Source organism: Erythrolamprus reginae, chromosome 1, assembly GCF_031021105.1.
Source record: "Erythrolamprus reginae isolate rEryReg1 chromosome 1, rEryReg1.hap1, whole genome shotgun sequence".
Classification (NCBI taxonomy): domain Eukaryota; kingdom Metazoa; phylum Chordata; class Lepidosauria; order Squamata; family Dipsadidae; genus Erythrolamprus; species Erythrolamprus reginae.
This window is the reverse complement of record NC_091950.1, coordinates 161,479,120-161,504,190: the sequence shown is the minus strand read 5'-3', so window position 1 is coordinate 161,504,190 and position 25,071 is coordinate 161,479,120. Positions and strand designations below refer to the sequence as shown.

At 39.3% G+C, this 25,071-nt stretch overlaps 1 protein-coding gene across 4 annotated transcripts in view; it reads left to right on the top strand.

Annotated features, from left to right (window-relative positions):
• ESYT3 (extended synaptotagmin 3) overlaps positions 1-25,071 on the top strand; it is a 64,406-nt gene that overhangs the window by 13,120 nt on the left and 26,215 nt on the right. For all 4 annotated transcript variants that reach the window (XM_070730769.1, XM_070730763.1, XM_070730786.1 and 1 more), the window contains exons 5-15: positions 4,928-4,994; positions 5,096-5,185; positions 8,852-8,907; positions 10,776-10,896; positions 14,253-14,420; positions 16,182-16,264; positions 18,269-18,317; positions 20,607-20,696; positions 21,008-21,070; positions 22,479-22,547; positions 23,717-23,782. In XM_070730769.1, the coding sequence (XP_070586870.1) occupies positions 4,928-4,994; positions 5,096-5,185; positions 8,852-8,907; positions 10,776-10,896; positions 14,253-14,420; positions 16,182-16,264; positions 18,269-18,317; positions 20,607-20,696; positions 21,008-21,070; positions 22,479-22,547; positions 23,717-23,782 (922 nt within the window). The remainder of the gene's footprint in view (positions 1-4,927; positions 4,995-5,095; positions 5,186-8,851; positions 8,908-10,775; positions 10,897-14,252; positions 14,421-16,181; positions 16,265-18,268; positions 18,318-20,606; positions 20,697-21,007; positions 21,071-22,478; positions 22,548-23,716; positions 23,783-25,071) is intronic.

Sequence of the window (25,071 nt, the reverse complement as noted above, 5' to 3'; positions counted from 1 at the left end):
TTTACCACACTTAGCTTACTCCATATAAACGGACCATTTTGATTGGTTCAAATTATCACCAGCCAATTCAAACGCACCTCCTATCTTTTTAATTATCCAATCAAAATGTGCCTCCTATCTTTTTCACCAGCCTCATTGCCAAGCAACACCCTGTTCGCTGTGTCAAAATAAATAAAGGAATTTAGTAAAAATAGGAATAACCATAGGAAATCGAGAATTAAATCAAGAAAAGGTACGTTGGGTATAGGGACTCGTTGGAAGATCTGATGTTTTACCACACTTAGCTTACTCCATATAAACAGACCATTTTCATTAATTCAAATCATCACCGGCCAATCCAAATGCACCTCCTCTCTTCACCAGCCAATCAAAACACACCTCCTATCTTTTTCACCAGCCTCAATGCCAAACTCCCCATTTTTACCAGTCACAGGTGTGACATCTATATAATATAGGTACATAAAAACATGTGTATTTGAGTGCAACGCTGTGCCAAAATTTTCAAGCAATCAGTGAAGAACTTTTGGAGATTTAAGATTTTGAACAAACAAACATTTTCATTTTTATTTATAGAGATGTATGTCCTCGGATGCCCTGAATATACAGTATAAATACAAAGAACTCCATGAAGCCATGTTTAGCTAAGTACTGCGGGAACCATAGTTCCCTCTAAGCTGAGCAGTGAGCAATCGCTCACTTAAAAATCATCATCAACTCAGAGTTTTCCAAACCTGCCCAGAAGCCGAGAGGGAAAGAGTGAGAGGGAAGGAGAGAGAGAGAGGAAGAGAGGAAGAGAGAGAAACAGATAGAAAAAAGAGAGGAAGGAAAAGAGAAAGAAAAAGAATGGGAGTAAGGAAGAGAGAAAGAAAATCAAAATCTAGTTTGAAACTAGCTCAACTATTTAAGTGGCATTTTGATATTGATAGAGTTGCCCTATTATGAGCTCACTGTTCTAGACACACAGTACAGTATTTTATTTTGAAATTCTCTGAGGCAAAACGGTGGGGTTTTTTTGTGTTTTTGTTTGTTTGTTTGTTTGTTTGTTTGTTTGTTTGTTTGTTTATTTATTTATTTATTTATTTATTTATTTATTTATTTATTTATTTATTTATTTATTTATTTATTTATTCTGTGCTGCCCAGTCCCAAAGGGACTGCCGCTCAGACACTATACTTTTCCGCCCCCCCCCCCAAAATTAGAGGGAACTCTGGCGGGAACCTTCTCTTTATAACATGCATTATTGAAATACTTCAAGAGGGTATTACTGTATATTTGACTGTAGGAAAAATCTGGATTAGCATTGAATAGCTACAGTATTTCTCTTCTGGCTCTTTTTATGAAAAGGTGGTATGGGTGTTTTCCCACTTAAGAGTTTGAGTGAGGAGGTAGTTTTCCATTGCAAAGAGACCTGTCTTGTTCAACTGGAATCCACAATCTTGCATGATTCACAGAGGATGCCTAGTCAAGGGGGAAGGATTCAAAACCAGCTCGTCCAGTTGGGCTTCCCAGAGGACACATCCTTGTGTGTTGATTGGGAGTAGGTGCTGAGTTCTTCCTCCAGTTCTGACAAAAAAAGATGGAGCTATTCAAATCTTCAAGCCACCTCCTTATGCATTGTCCACATTGCTTCCTTGACTCATTGCTACTTTAGTTCCTTTTAGACTGTCAGGGAGATAACAAGGTGCATGTTACTAATATGAAAAGATGGGGGCGACATGACAAATGATCAACATCCTCTTACAGCAACATTATAGGTGTTTGTTTCTCCATTATCACATTACCATGCTTGCTTATCTTAAGTAGTTTAGATTATTAGACAGGCAAGTGCAATATTAATAGCTACCTACAGTATATATAAACAGTATATGAGTGTGTTGCTACTTATAATTGACTTTCTATTTGGTTTGCATAATCTCTGAATATTGCCTTGTTCAAATATTTGTGAAAAAGGTTTACATAATTGTGGTACTCTTAACTCATCGAGTCACATTACAAGTTATTATATGGACGCATGATGTATTTCCTTGTTCTCCACTTTGGTAATGTGATCTAATTCTCACTGCTTGAAGATGGAGGATCAACTTTGATGGCATTCAGCACATACTGTAGCTCTCTGTTCAGCGGAATTTAGTTTTCATGCAGTCTTATGAAATATGCATATTTGTTTTGTTTCACAGTAGAAATAGCACAAGGGAAATAATTTCTATTGTAATGGGGTGCACTTTTCCATTCTTTTGGGGTGTGGTTTCAGCAGGCTTGACAGAGGTTGGCACCAAATTGTGGGGTTTTTAATGAGAATGGGGAAATGATTAAATATAGAGAGAGCGTAAAACAGTTAACAGTTAAAGTTGTTTTGCATACAAATAACATATCTCATTTCTGGAAAAGAATTGAAAAAGTGGGAAGTTTTGCTGCCATATTTAAATTAGATGTCTAATTTAAAAGTAGAGAACTAGCTAGACGACTTTCTTATAGTTGCTGTTACTCAGAAGTCTTGAATTCTCCTTTCTTGGATTAAGTGTTAACTTATAATGAAGACATTAAACTTAATTAAATATAATTTAATATCCTTTCCGCCCCAACCTTATTAACCTTATCTTTGGCTACTCAATACTTTTAGCCAGCCAATCAAAGGCCGAGGAAATTTTTATTTAATTTTTTAACACCAGACAAACAATTAAGTAGAAAACATTATCCTAATCAAGGAGAAAACTACCAAGAAGAAAACCATATCACCACCAAAAATGGCAGTGCAACCTACTTTACATAAACATGGAACAAATCCCACACTCACTAGCACTGATTTTATTACTTACCATAGTTGGTTAATGTCTCCAAGCATACAACCAAGTCCAAAGAGTACCAAGGACTCTACAATTATTGTGTATTTGCATCTGCTTTCTTTGGTTAGAAAGACACACATTTTTATTTTCAGTAGTTTGAGTCCAAAATGAAAACGAAGTTAGATTTTTCTAATGGACACTCAGATCACTTAAATAAAACATACATTATTGCAAATACACTTTGGATGGTATCCTAAAATAAATTATTACCTCTTGTTGCCTTAGATAACAATACAGTCTTAAGTAGAGCTTTTTACACACTAGAAGGCAACAGGAGTAGAATAAGCATGCTGTCATCAAGTTAATGTAAAAACAGTTTGACAGCAGAATATGACATCTCTGTTAAACCTTTTGACAGCAGAAAGGATTTCACAGGAAATGCATATTTATTTTAAACAGTTCCAAGGTTTTGTGACATGTGAGGTCAACTAAACTTGACTTAGCTTCTATTTTGCAAATGCTTTCCATATTTCATTCTGACATGTCAGTGCATTATTAGCAAAGATTGAAAGTAAAACTGATGTGACCATAAATAGCTCAGTACTGTAGTTGGATTAAAACCTTTGAAGGGAACAGGCAAAGAATTGAAGGTGGGAATCTACTTGTTTAAGCCACATTATTGACCAAACTATTTTGAGTCATTCAGTTGGACATTCTATTCCACTAGAAAATTTAAAATCCAAAATAAATTTTTGGCTCTGCCTGTAAGACAATGTCATATTTATTATAATTTTGTGTTTTTGGATTCCCAAATGCTCCTATAACACAGATTTGAAAATTCACACTTGATAGTTGTCTTGTATCTCCACAAGGGAAGAACTGTTGTATGTAAAAGCTTACTACAGCTAGGACTTTTGTAACATGGAATTTGTAAGAAACAATATGTATTGGTGATTGATTGATTATGCCATCTACATTCCTGTCCAGATGAATTAAGTTTTTTTTGCCTTCAAGCATTAAGAATCGTATTGCTCAACATTTACTGTTTGTCTGTAATCAGTTGAAGTAATGAATATAAACTCATGTCACGTGCATTCATACTTAATGTTAAAAACAGTTTAAAGATTTGAAACTTTGGTTAATCAGTGAATGACATTAGTATTTTATGTGTGAACTGCTATTCCTGTTTCAATTTCTCTGCAAAATTTATTGAGAAGCTAAGTAACAGGAATAGCAGTTACAATTTGCAGAATTTTATTGGAGTCCTATTATTAAGCAATGTAAATCTTATTTCAGTGTAATACTTTAATCTGAATGAGTCATCGTCTTTCTTTGTACATCCAGGACTCATACTCATTATTACAATTACCGGTAGTAGATTCTGTGCAGTTATTGTATCCCCTTTTCTTTAATGGGAGGAAAAAATAAAAACAATGAATGGTATGTTATTGTTTAGCAAAATGGCAAACAAAAATGGGGGGAAATTTTCACCATAATTCTTGTTGTACTCTGTATCTGTGTGTGTATTTGTGCATGCATGTGTAGGTACTGTATGTAGAAATAAATACCATACATACATATACACACTGATTAAATGTAAGATTTTTTGAAAGTTATATAGTGATAAAGAAATAGGATTAATCTGGCAAATATATTATTTGAGATGTGTAGATAGAAAGATAGATAGATAGATAGATAGATAGATAGATAGATAGATAGATAGATAGATAGATGATGGATGGATAGATGATGGATGGATGGATAGATAGATAGATAGATAGATAGATAGATAGATAGATGATGGATGGATGGATAGATGATGGATGGATAGATAGATAGATAGATAGATAGATAGATAGATAGATGTTATGGTCTTTATATGTAGCAGAAAAATACTGCATTACCATAATATAAGAAAGTAAAGTACTAAAATAAATTGTCTGCTTCTTGAATCAAATGTGTAAAATATCTCTGGTCTAAAACTGTATTCACACAGACTCTTATTACACCTTTTTAATCAAAGTTTTGTTCTTCATCTTATACTATTACAATAAAATAAATCCCTTTAAAATGATAAGAAAAGACTGATCTTTTTGTTCTCCCCCCCCCTAATTAATACACTACTAATTGTAACACCTTCTCAGTTATATAGGGGATTGTGAAATTCACATGGAGATCTCCAAACTTAAAGTAGGAGTGAAAGGACTACAGGTAAGTACAGAACAACTTTATGAAACATTTGTAGATATTTCCTATTTTTTATTATTCTTGGGGGAAAACATAAATGTTCCTTCAACTTTTTTTTTCTTCAGTTGTATGGAACGTTGCGAGTAATTCTGGAGCCTCTTCTGACAGATGTACCCTTTTTTGGAGCTGTAACCATGTTTTTTCTACAGAAACCTGTAAGTCAATTCTGATACACCATTATAGAAATAGGAGGAAGGCAGCTGTGTTAGTCTGACATAACAGGCTAATCAGGAGTCTGGTAGCACATTTTCCAATTAACAAATTTTATGAAAAGACTTTTAATTTGTAAGTCAAAGGAACAAGTTAACTCTCTTCATGTTTTGCCAATTTTAAAAAATAGTGTCCTTCCATTTACACATTAGTCAGTGTGTTTATAATAAAATTGAAAATGTGCTTCTGTGTCCAAGTGTGGAACTCACTACCAGACTCCGTAGTATCATCCCCTAACCCCCAACACTTTACCATTAGACTATCTATGGTTGACCTCACCAGGTTCCTAAGAGGTCAGTAAGGGGCGTACACAAGTGCACCAGAGTGCCTACCGTATCCTGTCCTACAGTCTCTCCTATATCTCCTATATCTTCTCTTCTATCTCTTCTATCCCTTCTATCTCTTATATCTTTTCTGCTATTCTCCCTAGTTATATTTTACTCCTATATTTTCTCTTCTATACTCTCTTTGATACATTCTACTCATATATATCCTCTATAACCTTCATTGTTTTTATTATTGTTGTGAGCCGCCCCAAGTCTTCGGAGAGGGGCGGCATACAAATCTAATAAATTGAATAAATTGAATTGTGTATTATTGTGTATTGGACAAAACAAATAAATAAATAAAATAGAATGTGGAAGATTATTTCTTCTTCCCAAACATCATTTTAAACAAAGAATACAAACCAAACCAAACCAGGCTGGAAGATGGTTTTAAAATATGCCAACATACTATTATTCAGAGACAGTAGTATTTAATAAGCTCAGTTAATTTAACTACTGTAGCTCTTCAAGGAAGTACCCTCCATGGTAGCTCATTGATAGAAATAAAAACACAAAAACTTTAAGGAATAAAATCAGCACTGAAAGAGCAAATTAGAATAGTATGTAACCTAGTACAGTATATCTCTTATAAAAGAAAATGAAACCATTTAAAAGCTATTAACCCAATCTTTAATAGTGTTTGTAAAGAATTCTATTTATATTAGCTTTCAAGAACCAAGTGGGTTTTTGAGATCCATCTAAATAAATGAATGTTATAAGCCAACCACATGTTTCTTCAGCATGAGTTGCATATATGTGAAACCATTTCCAAAAGGACATGTGTGCTGCCAGATTGCCTCAGGGTGAATATGAGTCATTTCAGGTGTGCTGAACTGCCTCAGTCCATCACTAACCTATTGAGAAAGCAACTTCTCAAGTTTTCTTGCTTTGTATTAAAGGAGATTTTGTTTTTCTCCGTTTTGGTGAAAATAGTGTAGACAAATTTATCTAATGACCGTATTTCATTCCATCTTCCACAACTTCCTGGGTGGGTGGGTGGGTGGGTGGTTGGATGGATAGATTAGATAGATAGATAGATAGATAGATAGATAGATAGATAGATAGATAGATAGATAGATAGATAGATAGATAATCTGAAGCATTCTAATATCACACAAATATGCATAAAGTCACAGCTTTTATATGGTGCTCACTCTGAGTTTTCAATTATTTTGTATTCCAGGGGGAAAAATAGTATCAGTTCAAAAGGTTGGTTTGGTTCAAGATCCTTAAGCCTCCTCTTTGCCCTCATTGCCCTGAAATTGATGTTCCAGTCTTGTATGTTCAGACACCATTCTTCACCCATATGCTGTAATTTTTTTAAATTCATTGATTCAATTTCTACACCACTCAACTTGTTTAACTGACTTTGGGTGGTTTACAACACCATAATAAAACCATATAAGCACATGAATCAAACGCTGTTTGAAAACAGAGTTAAGAACAAATTACAAATTTTCCTTACAAGGAAAAACAAAAATCAGCGTTAAAATTCAGATGGCTAAAGCATTGAAAGAGATGTTTTATTGCACAGGAGGATTCATTCATGGAAGAAGTCTCTGAAGAAGTCTCTGTACCTTTGTTACTCATCTCCAAACTCACAGAGCAGTGATGGAGAACCTATGGCACATATCTGAGTGCACGTGAGGCATTGCCCTCTGTCAACTCCAGTGCATATGCGCCCGCTGTTTAGCTGATTTTAGGCTTTCTTTTTGGCCATTTTCGCTCTCCCCAGGCTTCAGGAGACTTGGGGAGAGCAAAAAACAACCCAATGGGCCTACTGGAAGTCTGGAGGTTTTAATGAGGCCTGTGTGCATGCATGCGGGGGACACCACAGGGGTGGGGATATGCATGCACAGGGGGAGAAAAGAGGTTGTGTGCATGCACAAGGCATTGCTTTATGAACGTGGGCACATTATTATTATTATTATTATTATTATTATTATTATTATTATTATTACCATTACCATTATTATTATTATTATTATTTATTAGATTTGTATGCCGCCCCTCTCCGAAGACTCGGGGCAACTCACAGCAACAATAGAACAATGTACAACAAATCTAATAATTTAAAAAACACTAAAAACCCCATTATTAAAAGCAAACATACACACAACCATACCATGCATAAACTGTATAGGCCCGGGGGAGATGTCTCAATTCCCCCATGCCTGATGGCAGAGATGGGTTTTAAGGACTTTGCAAAAGGCAAGGAGGGTGGGGGCAGTTCTAATCTCCGGGGGGAGCGGGTTCAAGAGGGTCGGGGCCGCCACAGAGAAGGCTCTTCCCCTGGGTCCCGCCAAACGACATTGTTTAGTCGACGGGACCCAGAGAAGGCTGACTCTGTGGGACCTAACTGGTCGCTGGGATTCATGCAGCAGAAGGCGGTCCTGGAGATATTCTGGTCCGATGCCATGAAGGGCTTTATAGGTCATAACCAACACTTACTATCCAATGTGTGCAAAAAGCCAAAAAAGATTTGTCATCACTGCCATAGAGGAAGCAGGAGGAAGCAGGAGAGAAGGTCCCTGCCTTGCTATGATAATTCAGCACTCAGAGTGCACTGTTATTCCTGAAACTAGCTATGTGAGTTCTGGCCAAGTATATACATCTGACAAACATGTGTTAAGTTTAGAACGTTGACACATGCCGATTGTCTCAACCCTTCATTGCAAAGGCATGAGAAGAATCCAGTCAGTGCCATAGGCTCCAGTGAAGGAAATGAACCAATGCTTTGGTGATGCTTATTCATCTCCTTTGAACACAAATCATGTTCCTGCCCTGAGGCTGCCTTGCTAGCTGGTTAGTTTTCTTACACATGGAACTTGTAGCAGTAGCCAAAATGCTACTCTGCTATAATGGATGGGTAACATAAATGACGACATAATTCCTCAAGGCTCGTTTGGTTGACTGTCTGAATTCACTCAGAACGGTGATACAATACTCATGCTTAATTAAAATGCCGTAAATATATTAGAGGAATGAAGGATGTTTCATTATTTGTTGTCAAATGTTTGAATAATTTTATTGTTATAATTATGGTGATTTTATTGTACTCAATATTCTGGACTTCTTCAATAGTATGCTACATGCATCAAGAAAAAATTGCAGGTTCATTTTTCTGGTATTTCCAATAGGATTTCAAAAGGATCTCAAGGATCTCAGTAGGATCTAAAATCTAATTTGATATAAACTAGATTTCCATGTTCCTACTTTTTAAAACAGCTCTGTTTCCAGTTACTAATCTTGCATTTTTTGCTGTTGGCTTAATTCTTATTGCAGCACTTGGAAATCAATTGGGCGGGGCTAACAAACCTGTTGGATGCTCCAGGCATTAGGTAAGTGCCTCTCTCCAAATGAGCTGGGAATCATCTAACCGTTAAAGACCCAGTTTGGTCTAGTGGTTTGTTTGCTGTCCTAGGAAGCAGGAGACTGTGAGTTCTAGGCCTGCCTTAGATATATATTACCTCCCTTATATATATTACTACATGTCTATTTTTCTTCCTATGTATTTGGACAAATGAATGAATGAATGAATGAATGAATGAATGAATGAATGAATAAATAAATAAATAAATATGAAAAAACTTTGATGACTTTGGGCCAGCCACTCTCAGCCCAATCCACCTCACAGGGCTGTTGTTGTCAGGGGGAGAAAGGAGTGTTAAGAATGTCCACTACCTTGCATTATTTATAAAACAATAATATAAAATAAATAAAATCTCAAAATGGAGATTAAACAAAAGAGATGCTTTATGGCCATTCTATTGTGGGTGAGCACAGGGCAAATCAAACAGAACTAATGTCCTTCATAGACATCCCAGCAACCATGGGCATAAGACCACACAATGAACCCACTAGTAACATTCTTATAGAGTCTTCTTTGTAATTCCACTTAGAACTGTCAGGAGCCTTTGAGCTTCTTGGTTTCCCATGGGAGTTTTTTGCTTGCTTTGCTACTTTACCACACCTTGTGTCACCGCAAAAGTAATGTCCATACTAACCAAAATAAATTTTCACATCCACAAGAAAATAATTCTATTATGGTTTTGACAATCTCAACAAATAAAGATGTCTTTGAGTGCTTATGTTTCTTTTTATTGATTTTGGTTTGGTTATTTTAATGAAGGAAAAATATTCTTCTTACCTCATAAGAAGAAGAGTTTTTGCTTCCCCAAAATAATTACCTGTAGATTTGTTGGCGTTAGGAGTTTTGATGTTTTACGTTACTGATAGGAAAAGTAAAAGTTGTTGAAATAAAAGAATTTAACATGAGATGAGGATGGATATCAATTTGGTACCCACAAAGTCAGTTGGCAATACTTATTTATTTATTTATTCATTCATTCATTCATTCATTCATTCATTCATTCAATTTTTTTATGCCGCCCTTCTCCTTAGACTCAGGGCGGCTTACAAGATGTTAGCAATAGCACTTTTTAACAGAGCCAGCATATTGCCCCAACAATCCGGGTCCTCATTTTACCTACCTCGGAAGGATGGAAGGATAAGTCAACCTTGAGCCGGTGATGAGATTTGAACCGCTAACCTGCAGATCTAGCAGTCAGCTTTAGTGGCATGCAGTACTGCACTCTACCTGCTGTGCCACCTTGGCTCATCAATAGAACATCTAGGACTTGAAATCCACATTTCTTCAAGTTGACATGATTGAGAAACACTGGTATAGTGGTTAAAGCACCAGCCTGGAATCTAAAAGATTCTACTTCCACCTTCATTCAGCACAAAGCCAGCTAGGTGTTTGTTCCAGTTCTTCTCTTTCTTAGAAGAAGACAAGCACAAATTATTTCTGAAAATCTTGCCAAGAAAACAAGAGCAGGAACTTGTTCGGGCACTTGCCAGAGTCAAGTGCACCTTGAAGGAGTGATAGAAGAGGTATAACTACCTCAGGCTTATCTGCACATCAGTAAATAGCCTTGTTTTCTATGTTTTTTTCAAGATGTTATGTCTTAAACGACTTACCTCTTTGTAACAAAGCATCCTAAACTCTCAGGCTGAAAATAAACCTGAGCCAGCCTCCCTTCTATAATAAACCCTGCATCCCATATCTTTTGATGGGCAACAGACTTGGGCAGTCTGCTAAGATGATATCTATAAATAATACAAGAGTCACAAGCTCAATAGAGCAGTGTTACACACATATGACTTCTGTTTTGTTTTGAATTAAATGTCTCCTTTATTATTTCAGTTTATTTTCAGACTCACTAATTCAAGATCAAATTGCTGCCCGGCTGGTGTTGCCAAATAGAGTCACAATCCCATTGAAAAAGAACATGAATGTGGCTCAGTTGCGGTTTCCTATTCCACGTGTAAGTCTGGGGTCAGAGTTGCACTTTGAAGATTTGTTAGTGAGGCGCCTGGCTCAAAATATAGAAAAATATAGAAAGAATTAGGCTTTTCCCAACTTGTTTGTTCTTCGACACACTTGTCATGCTGTGACACTTGAAGGGGAGGTTGCAAACTTGTACCATGCTTGTATTTGAATCAGCACAGTGGAGACAAAGATTTGTCTAGCTCAGGGGTGGGTTCTAACTTATCTCAGCACCCATTCGCTTCCTACGCTTCCCGCGCTACATGGCTGTATACATATTGTGTGCCACGTGGCTGTGCCATGAAGATGCAGTCACACAGTGCCAAAAACTCAGCTTCTGCACATGCACAGAAGCAAAAAACTGCTTCTGTGCATGCGCAGAAGCCAAAAACAAGATGGCGGTGGTCACAAACTGGTACTGACAGAACCGATTTCATAGCATCATCACCAGTTTACTAACAGTTCTATAGAAATGGTTAAAACTGGTAGGAACCCACCTCTGGTCTAGTTGTTTTAACTAATTAGTGTTTGCCTTTTCCTCTCTTTTTGATCCCTATCTTTATCCAGAATATCACATAATTCCTTGTACAGTGGTACCTCGAGATACGAGTTTAATTCGTTCCGGACCTGCGCTCTTAACTCGAGCAGCTCTTATCTCGAACGACTTTTCCCCATAGGAATTAATGTAAATAATTTTAATTGGTTCCAGCCCTCAAAAAACTCACAAAGTTAGTCTAAATTATGCAAAAAGACATTGCAAGAATAAATGTAACTTTACTTATTAATAAGATGATAAGCTGAGAGCTTTCCTTCCCTTCCTCTTTTTACCCAAAACAATCAACATGGCAAACTTTTATTTTTATTCATTAAACTGTAGTTATTTATTCAACTTCACTGCCACCCAATCCTGTAGAGGGAGGAAAGAAGGGAGGAAGGAAAAGGAAAGCAAGAAATAGAGGAAGGGAAGGTAAAAGAGAGAAAGAAAAAGAGCAAGAAAGAAAGCAAGCAAGAGAGAAAGAAAGAAAATGAAAGAGAAATAAAAATAGAGAGGGAGAATGAAAGAAATGGAAGGAGGGAAGGAAGGAGAGAAAGCAAGAGAAAGAAAGAAAGCAAGAGAAAGAAAGAAAGAAAGAAAGAGAAAGAAAGAAAGAAAGAGAAAGAAAAAAGAATGAAAGAGCAAGAGAGCAAGAGAGAAAAAGAAAGAGAGAGAGAAAGAAAGAAAGAAAGGCAACTTCAAAGAAAGGCTCACTGAGCATCTCTCACTCACTCTCTCTTTCTATCCCTCTCTCTTTCTCTCCCCCCTCTCCCCCCCTTTCCCTCTCTCTTTCTCTCTCTCTCTCCCTCTCTCTTTCTCTCCCCCCTTTCCCTCTCCCCCCCCAGGCCGGCAGCGATGTTTTAAAACAGCCGCGCCGTTTGCGAGCTAACTCCTGAGGTGCGGAAGTTCGCCTTTGGCGTTTGGGCCACTCGGAATGTGAAATTCAAAACAGCGTTCGGATCCCCCCACCCCCAGCAGAAGCCAAGGACCCCCAGAGTGGGGCGGCAGGGGAGGCGACCGCCTCTCCACTCACCAAGTGCCGGGATACGAGCCGAGAAGAGCCGGGCTGGCTTACTTTCCTTCCTTCCCGCGCTGATGCAGAGCCACTCGAACAAAGCGTCACGCCCCCCTGACGCTTTTGGCGGCAAAAGAGCCCAGCGTCGCTTCGGAAGCCGCCGAAAGCATCAGAGGGGCGCGACGCTTTGTTCGAGTGGCTCTGCATCAGCGCGGGAAGGAAGGAAAGTAAGCCAGCCCGGCTCTTCTCGGCTCGTATCGCGGAGAGGGGCGGCATACAAATCCAAGTAATAAATAAAATAAAATAAAAAAATGTCTCTCCTCTCCCAGCTCTTATCTCGAGTAGCTCTTAAGTCGAGCAGCTCTTATGTCGGGGTTCCACTGTATGTGCAATCACACTGGGCCAATAAAGAATTCTATTCTATTCTAATCTTTAAAAGATTGGGAAAGTTTCCTTATCATTAAAAAAAACCCCACATCCTGATTTGGAAAGAATTTTTGAACAGACAAAGGCATGGTGGGAATCCATTCAGAATGAATAAAATTCAGTAAATATATAGCAAACTTTGAATTAGTGCAAGTTTATTTTGGTAAATGGTTTTTTGATTGCAAAAAGATTGCCAAAAAAGGCATTTTGTGCCCCACCCATCCAATTCACCAGAGAATTATTAAAAGCAAACTAATTGGTTTCTCTTCTTATCCATCACAATAAAAGGCACAAAGATTGATGAAAGGCTCATAATAAAAGCAAAATGCAAAATAACAACATAGATTATTCTAATAAATTTAAATGTTTTACTGCCAGATTTCATTTAAGTTGCTTCTGTGGGTTGTGGTTAGAGACATTCCCCATTTGCAGGAGAGGCAGAGTAACGACACGGACACAAGAGCTGGATTTAAAACTGGGTCATTTTTATTAAAATAAATTTGCATATTTATTTTAAATAAATCAGCATAATTAGCATAATTAACTATAACCCTAACAAGGACCCGCAGGGTCAAACAATTGCTTCCGGGGCGGAAAATGACGTATAATAAACTTCCGGGGCAACTTATGGGCGTAGCTCCATGCTAATCAAGGTGAGGGACCACTCCTTCACCTGAGACCTTGCCATGCACTTGCATGTGGGAGGTCCCGCCAGCTAACCCCTAGAAGGGGAATTAAATGGGCGGGACCCAAAGACAGGTTCCCCCCAACTGCTCAGGTCGCCAATACCACAAGCCTTTGGAGAGAACCTGTCAATCATCCCCAAAGATGCCCAACGGAGAACACACAGTTGCTAAACCACCACCCAGTTTTCCGCCCATAACCTGCCTACCCAAATGACCAAAGGTAAGCCAATTAACCTAAAACAGGTGCAAGCACCCCCTAACCGCTTATCCGTCTCCACAGTGTGGAATAGGCGAAAAAACGGTCATGGCTAAAAGGCCAGAACACCAAAAATTCCTATTCGGCCCCCTAGGGCGACCCAGAATAGCATACTGCAAGATAGGGAGGGCGGTCGGGTGTCTGCTCTGACGCTGAGTCCGGGCGAAAAGGCTGAGCCCTGGGCCTGCCCGCCCTTTTATAGGACTGGCAGGCCCCACCCGGACACGTCATCAATCAGGCCACTCTGGCCTGATTATCGGCCGAGATCTCGCGAAGCCTCGCGAGATCTCGGCCGAATCCAAAATGGCGGCGGCCACCGATCTCCGTGTCCCCCGGGCCTCCTGCAAAATGCGCCGGGGGAGGAAGACCACCGGCAGTATTTCCTTCTTTGGGATGAAGATCCTATATAATATTTAACAATTGTATTTTTTTCAAGGGAGTCCTAAGAGTGTATCTTTTGGAAGCTGAAAATCTTGTCCAAAAAGACAACTTCCTTGGCAGGGGCAAATCGGACCCTTATGCTCTCCTTCGAGTCGGCCTGGTTCAACTCCGGAGCAAAACAATACAAAGAGACCTGAATCCCATCTGGCATGAAAAATTTGAGGTGATATTTCTCCTTGCCTATTTAGAAACAAAGTGTTGGGGATTGTTTACAATATATCCCACCTCCTGAATCTTATGTAGCAGATTTGAGATGGTACATATCTTAAAGCATGCATGGGAGAAAAGGGGAGGATGAAGGAGGGGAAACAAATTATTGTGGAAGTTGACTAACATAATGCTAGATCAGTTGAAACAATTGGGTGGTTGTGTCTGGAATTTTACCTATATTACCAACAATTCTCTATATGTCTTCTCCAAATTAAGCCCCAAAGAATGTATGATAAGTGAATGTAGGCTTACAAACTATTTTAATATAGTTTTGAAACTAAATGTGTTCTAAAAGGATTTTTTTTTGTTTCTGTAAATAGTTTGAATAAGGAATATAAAAGTGATTGAGGAAACAATATTTCAGCAGGAATAGGCAAACAAATACTATTCTGACTGCAATTTCTACAATTACTGAATATTTTTGCTTCGTGTCTAAGGGCGTTGTAATTCTAAGTATCTAAAAGGCATTAAAATATATGTCTTGTTGTCAACAACAGAAATGGATTAATTGCAAACTAATTCACAGGACTAAACAGTTTACCGGAATGATAGAAAACTAATTTACAAAGGGAAAAACAACCCCATTCTAAATATTGTCTGCTTTGTCCTTTTTAAAGAAAGTGAGTGAAAGGCTATTTGAAAGGCTTTTTCATTAAGCTTTTGGAATAACTGTAGTACGTTCTCTAGAAAAAAAAACTTTCCAATTAAGACAATATAATTAATTAAAGAATACTTGAAAGAGTTTACTGTTGTTGTTTCACCAACAAGTTGTGTTTATGCATTAATGGTTTCTTTAATGTTTTTCTTGCAATGGATTGAATTCTGTTTCAAAGAGAAACATTGCTCCTATTACACTCATCTCAATTTAATTGATTATAAAGACCACGAGGAGCAACTTTATTCTTCCGCCACTTCAGTTGGTGTGTGGCAATAGCAATAGTAATAGCATTTAAGACTTATGTACCACTTTACAGTACTTTACAGCACTCTTCAAGCGGTTTACAGAGCCAACATATTGCCCCCAACAATTTGGCTCCTCATTTTACCGACCTCGGAAGAATGGAAGACTGAGTCAACCTTGAGCCTGGTGAGATTTAAAGTGCCAAATTGCAGGCGGCCAGCAGTCAGCAGAAGTAGGCTGCAGTACTGCACTCTAACCACTGTGTCACTGAGACTCCTATTACAATGCGAGTAACTTCAGAAGAACTGGAAGACTTTTAATTTAATGCCCTACACCAGGAGTGTCAAACTCAATTTCATTGAGTGCCGCATCAGAGCTGTATGTAACCTTGGGGGGCCGGGGTAGGTGAGGCCAGGCTGGGCATGACTAGCTCAATATCAATCATGTTGGGAGCACCTGTGGTGGCCCAAGTGCTCTGCCAGCAAAAATGGGCTTCCGAGCTCTGTTTTCGCCTGTAAAGACCTTCAACCCTCTGCCAGCAAAAATGGAGCTCAGAATGGCTGCCAGAAGCCCTCGCGAGCCCCATTTTTGCTGGAAGACCCACCACAGGCTAGTCCTTTGCTATTTCCAGGGCATCCCCAAGGGCCAGTTCTAAGCACTCCATGGGCCAGATTCAGCCCCTTGGCCTTGAATTTGACACCCCTGCCCTGCACAGGAGAACTGAAAGACTTTTTACCTGACATAGTGCCATTTTATAAAAATAATTACTAGCTATTTTCTTTCGTTACTAATTTTTTCTTCCAATCATTTCAGTTTGTTGTTCATGAAGTACCTGGCCAAGATCTAGAAGTTGATATTTATGATGAAGATCCAGATAAAGATGATTTCTTGGGCAGGTAAGGGACACAGATTCCTTTTTTTTAATGTGTGTAATGTTGTACTGGGTCTTCTTCTGCTATATGGCTTTCTGGAAGTATGGGCCAGATTATTCTGTGCTATTTAAAAGAAATACTATACCACTGGGCCTCTTCAGATCAAGCATTTATTTTAAAAAGCGTCTTCATTTTGTTGTCTAGAACAGCGTTTCCCAACCGGTGTGCCGCGGCACACTAATGTGCCGCGAGACACCATCAGGTGTGCCGCGGCGAGAGGCGGCGGAGGAGAGTGGGCGGATCGGGCGGGCAATGGGGCAGAGCGGAGAAGCCAGGGGCGCGTTTGGCCGGAGGCACCTACTGCCGCACCTCCCTGCCCCTGCCTCCCCACGGTGCCTCCGGCCAAATGCGCCCCTGGCTTCTCCGCCCTGCCCCATTGCCCGCCCGATCCGCCCACTCTCCTCCGCCGCCGCCTCCTGCCTTGGGGCGAGCAATCCGGGAGTCCGGGACTGTGTGGCTTTGCGCCATGAAGAGAAAACGGCTGACTTTTCCCTGCTGCCGTTTTCTCTTCATGGCGCAAAGCCACACAGTCCCGGACTCCCGGATTGCTCGCTTCTCCGGTCAGCAAAGCCATCTGCCCAGGAAAGCGCCACGCTGGCCGGAGAAGCGAGCGATCCGGGAGTCCGGGACTGTGTGGCTTTGCGCCATGAAGAGAAAACGGCCGACTTTTCCTTGCTGCCGTTTTCTCTTCATGGCGCAAAGCCACACAGTCCCGGACTCCCGGATCGCTCGCTTCTCCGGTCAGCAAAGCCATCTGCCCAGGAAAGCACCGCGCTGGCCGGAGAAGCGAGCAATCCGGGAGTCCGGGACTGTGTGGCTTTCGGCCGGGCTAACGGGAGGCGGCGCGAGGCCGGGCGCTGGGGACGTCTGGGAGGGCAAGGAGGCTGATGGCTGCTGCGCACTCCACTCTCTCTCCGGCTCTCTCTCGCTCTTTCTTTTTTTCTCTGTTGCTGGCGTGGTGAACGAGAGAGAAAGAGAGAGAGAGAAAAAGGAGGGGAGAGAGAATGAGAGAAAGAAAGAAAGAGAAAGAGAGGGAAAGAAAGCAAGAGAGAGAGAGAAAGAAAGGGGGGAAGGAGGGAGAGGGAAAGACATAGAGGGAGGGAAGGAGGGAGAGAGAAAGAGAGCAAAAAAGAGAGGAAGAAAGAAAGAAAGAGGGATGGAGAGAAAGAAGGGAAGGAAGGAAGAGAGAGAAAGAGGGAGGGAGAAATAGAGTGAAATGGAGGAAGAGATTTTTTTTGTCCAAACTTTTCTTTAGCCCCCCCCCCCCTTCAGTGTTCCCCAGAATTTTGAAAACATGAATAATGTGCCGCGGCTCAAAAAAGGTTGGGAAACACTGGTCTAGAACAATCATAAAGCAGTCTTTAAAAATAAGTCTAATAATTTGAACATTCTACAGACATTTATAGTTGTTGACTTATCTCCTTGCATCCGGTTTAGGAGAAAATAAAATCTGCCTCTCCCTTCCAGCAATTTGCCTCCATGCAGCTAGTTTCACTTTCAATTTAGCAAGTGGCAGCCTCAAATCAGCTGAGGGTTGGGAAACTGATAATGAGTTGCTTGGCTTAACAGACTCTGTTCTGTTTTCTGCAAGGAGGTAAATTGCTGGCAGGCAGAGGCCAAAGGGTGGGTGTGGCTGGGTGGGGCTACATTCTATGTATAAGATGTACCAAAGCTTTCACCCTCTTTTGGGGGGTAAAAAGGTGCATATTATACTCCAAAAAATATGATAACTCCCTTAGGAGCACTCAGTTATTAGAATCTATGAGATTCTTTTGAAATTTGCTCACAGGCTACAAGCCAGACTATTTCATGGAACTCCAGGCGTTACTATAATTTTTTTTTAAAAATCACAGTTCAGTGTAAGGTGCTATACGTCTCCATAGCAGCATCTGGTAGCTATTCATTATGAAAACAAATACAGCTGTCCCAAATGATTTCCTTTGTGTGATTTCTTTTATTTTTTCACAGCTTGGTTATAAACCTTGTAGATGTGATGAAAGACAGAATTGTTGATGAGGTATGTTTTGGTTTTGGCTGAACATATGCGGCAGTAGTTCTTTAAAAGTTGTGCCATATTTTATGAGAGTCTTATCCACTATAAAAACATAAGGTTTTACAAAATGTAAAACCTAAGTAGGACAGGGAGTTTTTCCCCCCAGACATGTGAGTTCTCATTGCTCTTAGAGGAAATTAGAAATGTTTGTATGTCTTGTGAGATTACAAGGTCTTGTAAAATCTCTGCAGATTATTCGTTTGTGATAGCATTGGTTTCAAAGGGAAATTTCATTATACTGAGAGTTTGTTGCACCACAAGCAGCTGTGGGTTGCTCCCAGTTCGTCCTGGTTCAGCGAACCAGTAGTGACTGTGGTGGGAAGCTCCGCCCACCCGTATGCGCAGAAGCATCGTGCGCACAGGTGAACCACTAGCGACAGGCTTTAGAACCCACTACTGACCACATATATGTATATGTACAAATATACAGATCAAATGGTGCAAGAATCTTTGCATCATCAAGTAAATGAGTGCACATGTAGTACAATGATTACTGATCTTATTCTGATTCTTGAGAGACTAAGTGGATCGATTGAACATTGTGAGAGTATTTAAATGGAGGAGCAGTTTGCTTTTGAGTAGAACATAGACCTAGATAGGTTGCACCTGTCAGCTCTTCAGAGTAGACCAGATCAAAAACAGACTCCATAAGAATTCTAGAACTATTCTTTATTACGACAGGTAATTCTTGACTTATAACTGGCTGCTTAGCAACCATTTGAAGTTCTGGTTTTCAGCAAAAATGCCCATTACAGACATTTGCTAAATGACCATGGTGTTATTTTACAATCTGCTGTATTCACTAACCACACCAAAGGAAAGGACCTAAAATTGGGCAGTCATGTGATGATCTGCTTAATGGCTAGTGCAGACAACAGTAATTCCAGGCTCAATTATGGTCATAAGTCAAGGATTATCTGAAACAGAATCTTTCAGACCTGATTGTGCTTTATTGCTCCTCCCTCTTATAGCCCATTTAATCAGGAGGAGCCTTTCTATAAAAATAATGGAGGGCTATCCTTTTTTTCTGCAGCATAAAAATAATTTGTTTGTGTTACGTACAGCCATGTGTGACCAAATTAGCATACCCGTCGCTGATTGTCTATTATAATGGCGGGAGATTCAACGGGCTGTCAGGGGGCTGGCCGACTTAAGGGAAGCCTTTAAACATGGCTTCCCTTCTCCGTTTTACCTTTAGCACTAGCTAATAAAAGGTGCTGAACTGTTCTTATGGCTCACCTCTTAATTTCCTGCGCAGTTTGGGTATTGTCATTTCTTGTAAAATTAAATTCCATCTGTTTTTCAAATTAGGGCTCATTGTGCCTCAGCAATCATGGTTTTTCCTTTTCCAGCTGAACAAATACAGTTAAAAAGGAGCAGGTTTTAAGGTAGAATAGAATAGAATATCACAGTTGGAAGGGTCCTTGGAGATCTTCTAGTCCAGTGTTTTTCAACCAGTGTGCCGCGGCACACTAGTGTGCCATGAAACATGGTCAGGTGTGCTGCGATGCTCAGAGAGAGAAAGAAAATGAAAGAAAGAAAGAGAGAGAGAGAGAGAAAGAAAGAAAGAAAGAAAGAGAGAAAGAAAGAGAAAGAAAGAAAACAAGAGAGAGAGAAAGAAGGAGAGAAAGAAAGCAAGAGAGAGAGAAAGAAAGAGAGAGAGAGGGAGAAAGAGAACAAGAGAGAGAAAGAAAGCAATAGAGAGAGAGAGCAAGAGGGAGAGAGAGAGAGCAAGAGGGAGAGAGAGAAAGAAAGAGAGAAAGAGAAAGAAAGAAAGAAAGAGAGAGAAAGAAAGAGAGGGTGGGAAGCCGGGAGAGAGAAAGACATAGAGGTAGGGAGAGAGAGAGAAAGAGAGCAAAAAAGAGAGGAAGGAAGGAAAAGATGGGGAGAGAGAAAAAAAGAGGAAGGAAGGGAGAGAAAGAGGGAGTGAGAGAGAAATAGAGTGAAAAGGAGGAAGAGAGAGAGAGAGAGAATTTTTTTGTCCAAACTTATTTTAGCCCCCCCCCCCCCAATGTGCTCCAGGGTTTTGTAAATGTGAAAAATGTGCCGCGGCTCAAAAAAGGTTGAAAATCACTGTTCTAGTCCAACCCACTGCTTAGGCAGGAAACTCTACAATATTGTGTATCACCTCAAGGCAGTTCCCATAAAGTATCAAGATCGATGAGTTCCTCAATTTCTCCCTGAATACAGATCAACATAGAGGCAATTTATGTGTATTTCTGGCACTGATGTGGTTTCTTTCTTTTTGTGAAGTGGTTTCCCTTGAGCAAGATAGCAAGTGGGCATGTCCATTTAAAGCTCGAGTGGTTTTCTCTGGTCACCAATCAAGAGAAACTTAGCGAGGTGAGTGCTTTCTGGGACTTGAGAAGAAATACGTGCTTCAAAACGACTGAAAGGATTCAGAACAAAGAAATAACCCAGTGTTCCTGCCATCTTGTGTAATTTCTTCCTTGAGCTATATATAAAACATCACTGTAGCAAATACAGTTGTGTTGATTGGGCAGGATTTGCATCTCTAAGGAACTTGGGATAATATCACACCATTGGGTAATGCTTGAATTACCCTCTAATTGTTAGGGGATGGAGGAGGGCCTTGAAATATTTGCAGTGTTCACATATGTATATTAATTTTTTGTGGAATTGTTTGTTTGTAGTGTAGGAATGGCCTTGCCACCGGAATGCTCATCGTGTATTTGGACAGTGCTTTAAACCTTCCTGTAAGTAAACCAAATAAATAACATTTCCACATATTCTCAGGCAACACAAATTTAAATGTTTACATTTTTAGTATGCTTGCTGTTTGTTCAAGATGTGGTTTGCAGTGGCAAAGCACAGCTGTATATCTGACATAAGTTTATTTGTTTATTTATTTATTTATTTGTCAAACATGTATAGGATAGTAGTAGTTTGTATAAATATAACGTAAGTTTAAAAGGTAAGAATAAAAGAGGACAAGTTGGACAGGGACGGTAGGCAGTGATGCGCTTATGCACGTCGCTTACAGACCTCTTAGAAATGGGGTGAGGTCGATTGTAGACAGTCTAAAGTTAAAGTTTTTGGTTTTGGGAAAGAAACCACAGAGTCAGGTAGCGCATTCCAGGCCTTTATCACCCTGTTGCTAAAGTCGTAAAGTCAAGTTTGGAGAGGTTTACATTTAGTTTGAATCTATTACGTGCTCATGTATTGCTGCAGTTGAAGGTGAAGTCGTCATTAACAGGAAGGACATTCTGATATATGATTTTATGAACTACATTTAGATCAGATTGGAGGCGACGTAGTTGTAAATTGTCTAATTCCAGTATTTCTTGTTCGATGCCTTGCCCAGCCAAAATTGGATATAATGCATGGTACATATGCCTATGTAACAAACAACAATATAGTGGGTATATGTTGTGGAAATCAAGGTTTCAAAAGACAAAGCAGAGAATCAACAGTATCTAATTAGCCAGTCAATGGAAATGATAAAGGCTGCAAAGTATTATGAAGTGAACTGATGATGTTTTCCCTTTTCTAAGCTTTGTATGTTTTTCAGAGATTCCCCAGATGTTGCTGATTTATCACTCCCTGCATTCCTGATTATTGACTATATTACCTGGGACTGCTATTAGTTGTATTTCAGCAACTTCAAGAAAGTCACAGGATTCCTATTGTGTCTACAATAGGTGTTGGATTTCCCAACTTATTGGCATCAACCATTTGCTGTTTTTCTATAATTCAGAATTTTAGCTTTGTTTCATTGGTGGAAGAACTTTTTTCCTACTAAATGCTTAGCTTATCCATGCTAAAAAAAAGACATTTTTAGCTGTCTTCTAAGATTCTCATTGCTGACAGCATTAATACACTTTTCATTCCTGATGTGTACTACCCTGTCTTGGGCTGCCCTTCAATTGATATACTAATTTTGAAAACATGTTGAGTTGAAAATGGTGAAAATAAACTAAAAGCAGCAGAGACTAGAACAGGACCATAAAAATACAAAGCCAACCAACCCAAATAAAATAGCTCAGATAGAAAATAGTCCTACAAAAATCCTAGGTAAGGTTTTTTGGGGAAGCAGTCCAACACTGTCATGTCACTTAATTTTCTGAAACTCTTTTTTCATTTCAAAATCCTTTCCTAATGTAGAAAAATCAATTGGAATATTCCAATGGCGAAAATGAAGCAAAGAAATACAAGAAAGACAGATATCTCAAGGTAAATATCTCTTATTTCTGAATGGGTATTGAACAAAAAATGCTACAATAAGGATTTAATAAGTGCTAAAAGATTTTTTTTTAAAGAAAAGGTTCTAAATGCACAAACTGCCAAAGATATGCTCAATGCCAAGATTTGTGCAAAGCGAAAATACAAGAGATTGGCTACATGACACTCTGGAACCAGCTCCCCCCGGAGATTAGAACTGCCCCCACCCTCCTTGCCTTTTGTAAACTCCTTAAAACCCACCTCTGCCGTCAGGCATGGGGGAATTGAGACATCTCCTCCGGGCCTATACAATTTATGTATGGTAGGTTTGTGTGTATGTCTGCTTTAATAATGGGGTTTTTTTTTAAATGTTTTTTTTTAATTATTAGATTTGTCATGAATTGTTTTATTGTTGTTGTGAGCCGCCCAGAGTCTGCATAGAGGGGTGGCATACAAATCTAATAAATAAATGAATGAATGAATGAATGATGTAATGTTTGGTACAGCATCAGCCAAAGATTTCAGTTTTGAGCCAGCCAACCTTCTGGCTGAAATATCTAATCATAGCAAGTGGCTAGGCCAAATTATAAGCATCATCTGAACAGATGACATACTTATCTGCCATAATTGGCTAAGTGCCGGCTAATTCTCAACCTAGCTAAATTGGGGAGAGCTGTGAACCTGCTCACCTCCCTGTTTGATCTTGAATTAGATGGTCAAAAGGTCCAAGTTGACCTCAGTTACACCATAAATAAATGGAGATGGGGCCGGCCTTTCCATTTCATACTACATATTTGAAATAAATGTATAAGTGAAGCACAGCTATGTAGAAACAATGTTGAAACAAAGATTAGGCAATCTATTTATGTGTATTCTTGCCTCCATTATTTTTTATAAATAACTCAAGGTAGCAAACAAGTCTAACATGTGTGTGTGTGTACATACATACATACATACAGAAACATACACACACACACACACATACATACACATGGGGTTGCGAAGAATAAATGCTGAATAACACGTAAATACTAAATTCTGGTTCATGTTTAGGTTTCTAACCCTTCTTCCAATCTTTCTAAAACAATTTAGTAAATGTTATGTCCTCTCTCTCATTCTCTCTTGTGAATGTTATCTTGCTATTAATACTGTCTTTTATTTCAAAATTCTAAACATGACAGAAAATAGAAAGAGAACCTTCTTCATTTGTCCTGCTGACAGTGGGCAACAAAACTCACAAAAGCAAGGTAATAGACATCAACTTTTTTTTCATAAGGTAAAATAGAATTTGAGGTAACTAATTTTTGAAAAAAAAATGTTTCAAAAGTATCCAAGATGTTTTTAAGATAAAAGAAAGGCTGGGGAACCCAAACAGCTCAATAGCCTAAATAGCATGACCAAAACTGAGGAATACTGCAAGACGGAGTTAAAATTTCTAAAGTTCAAGGCAACAGAAAACATACAAATTTTTGGTCCCCTCCTCCTATGGAGTATAGTAGTATCTGGTCCTCATGTGCTGAAGATAGGCTAATTGTTTTAACTAATATCTCCATGTTTTTTAATCAAGAAAAAGAAAGAAACTTTATAAATTGATAAAATAACCCTCCTGCTTTATTTTAAGTAATTTTACAAGAGATTGGATGAGATCCTGTAAAGCATATAACCACCATGGATTAAAATAAAATAATACACTTGCCATGCTATTTTTTTTAAAAAAGCTCAATGTTTCCCAAATGGCGGAGCAAGGGGACATCTTGAGAGGTTTCTGCTTTGAACCCAGATTACTAAAGGATTGAATGCTTGAGGCTGCTTGATTCCATTTTCATCTGCTGAGAAGTTTTGAAAAAGACCCTTCAAAAGTGCTCAGCGGATGCAACTTCAGCCACACAGCCTCAAGCGTCCTACTTAAGCCCAAATATTTTTACTGATGTGAAAAGTAATAAAGAGAAGAGGGAGGAACTTGGTATTCGTTAAATCAAATATCAAATATGTGAGCTGTAGAGAATCTGAATACTGTATAAGGCCACTACACTGTATCAATACTGCTGGATCTCAGTATAATCCCATTATTTTTAACAACCGGTTCAGTGGGTGTGGCTTGGCAGGAGTGGCAGGGAAAGGATACTGCAAAATCTCCATTCCCACCCCAGCCAGAAGTGGTATTTGCCAGTTCTCCAAACTACTCAAAATTTCCTCTACCGGTTGTCCAGATCATGTTAGAACCTGCTGGATTTCAACTCTAGTATACTCATTCAGCAAATATTTGATCAAGTGTGGCATTCATCTATAAATAGATGTGGTACGCTTGTCTCAATGGTGCTTTTTTTTGAAACTGTTTTATTTTTCATTGAAGAAGAAGAAGACCTTTTGCTTCTCATCCAAGAAGTTTTTGGCAGGATGGTGGGAGTGATGGAAGAATTAGTTCCAACAGGATACCAGGGTGGTTGGAAAGATCATATTTCTTTGCAGCCATGTGGTTGTGGGCACTCTCCCTGAGAGCTTTTGAATTCACTCTTGAGGAAGAGTACTAATGACC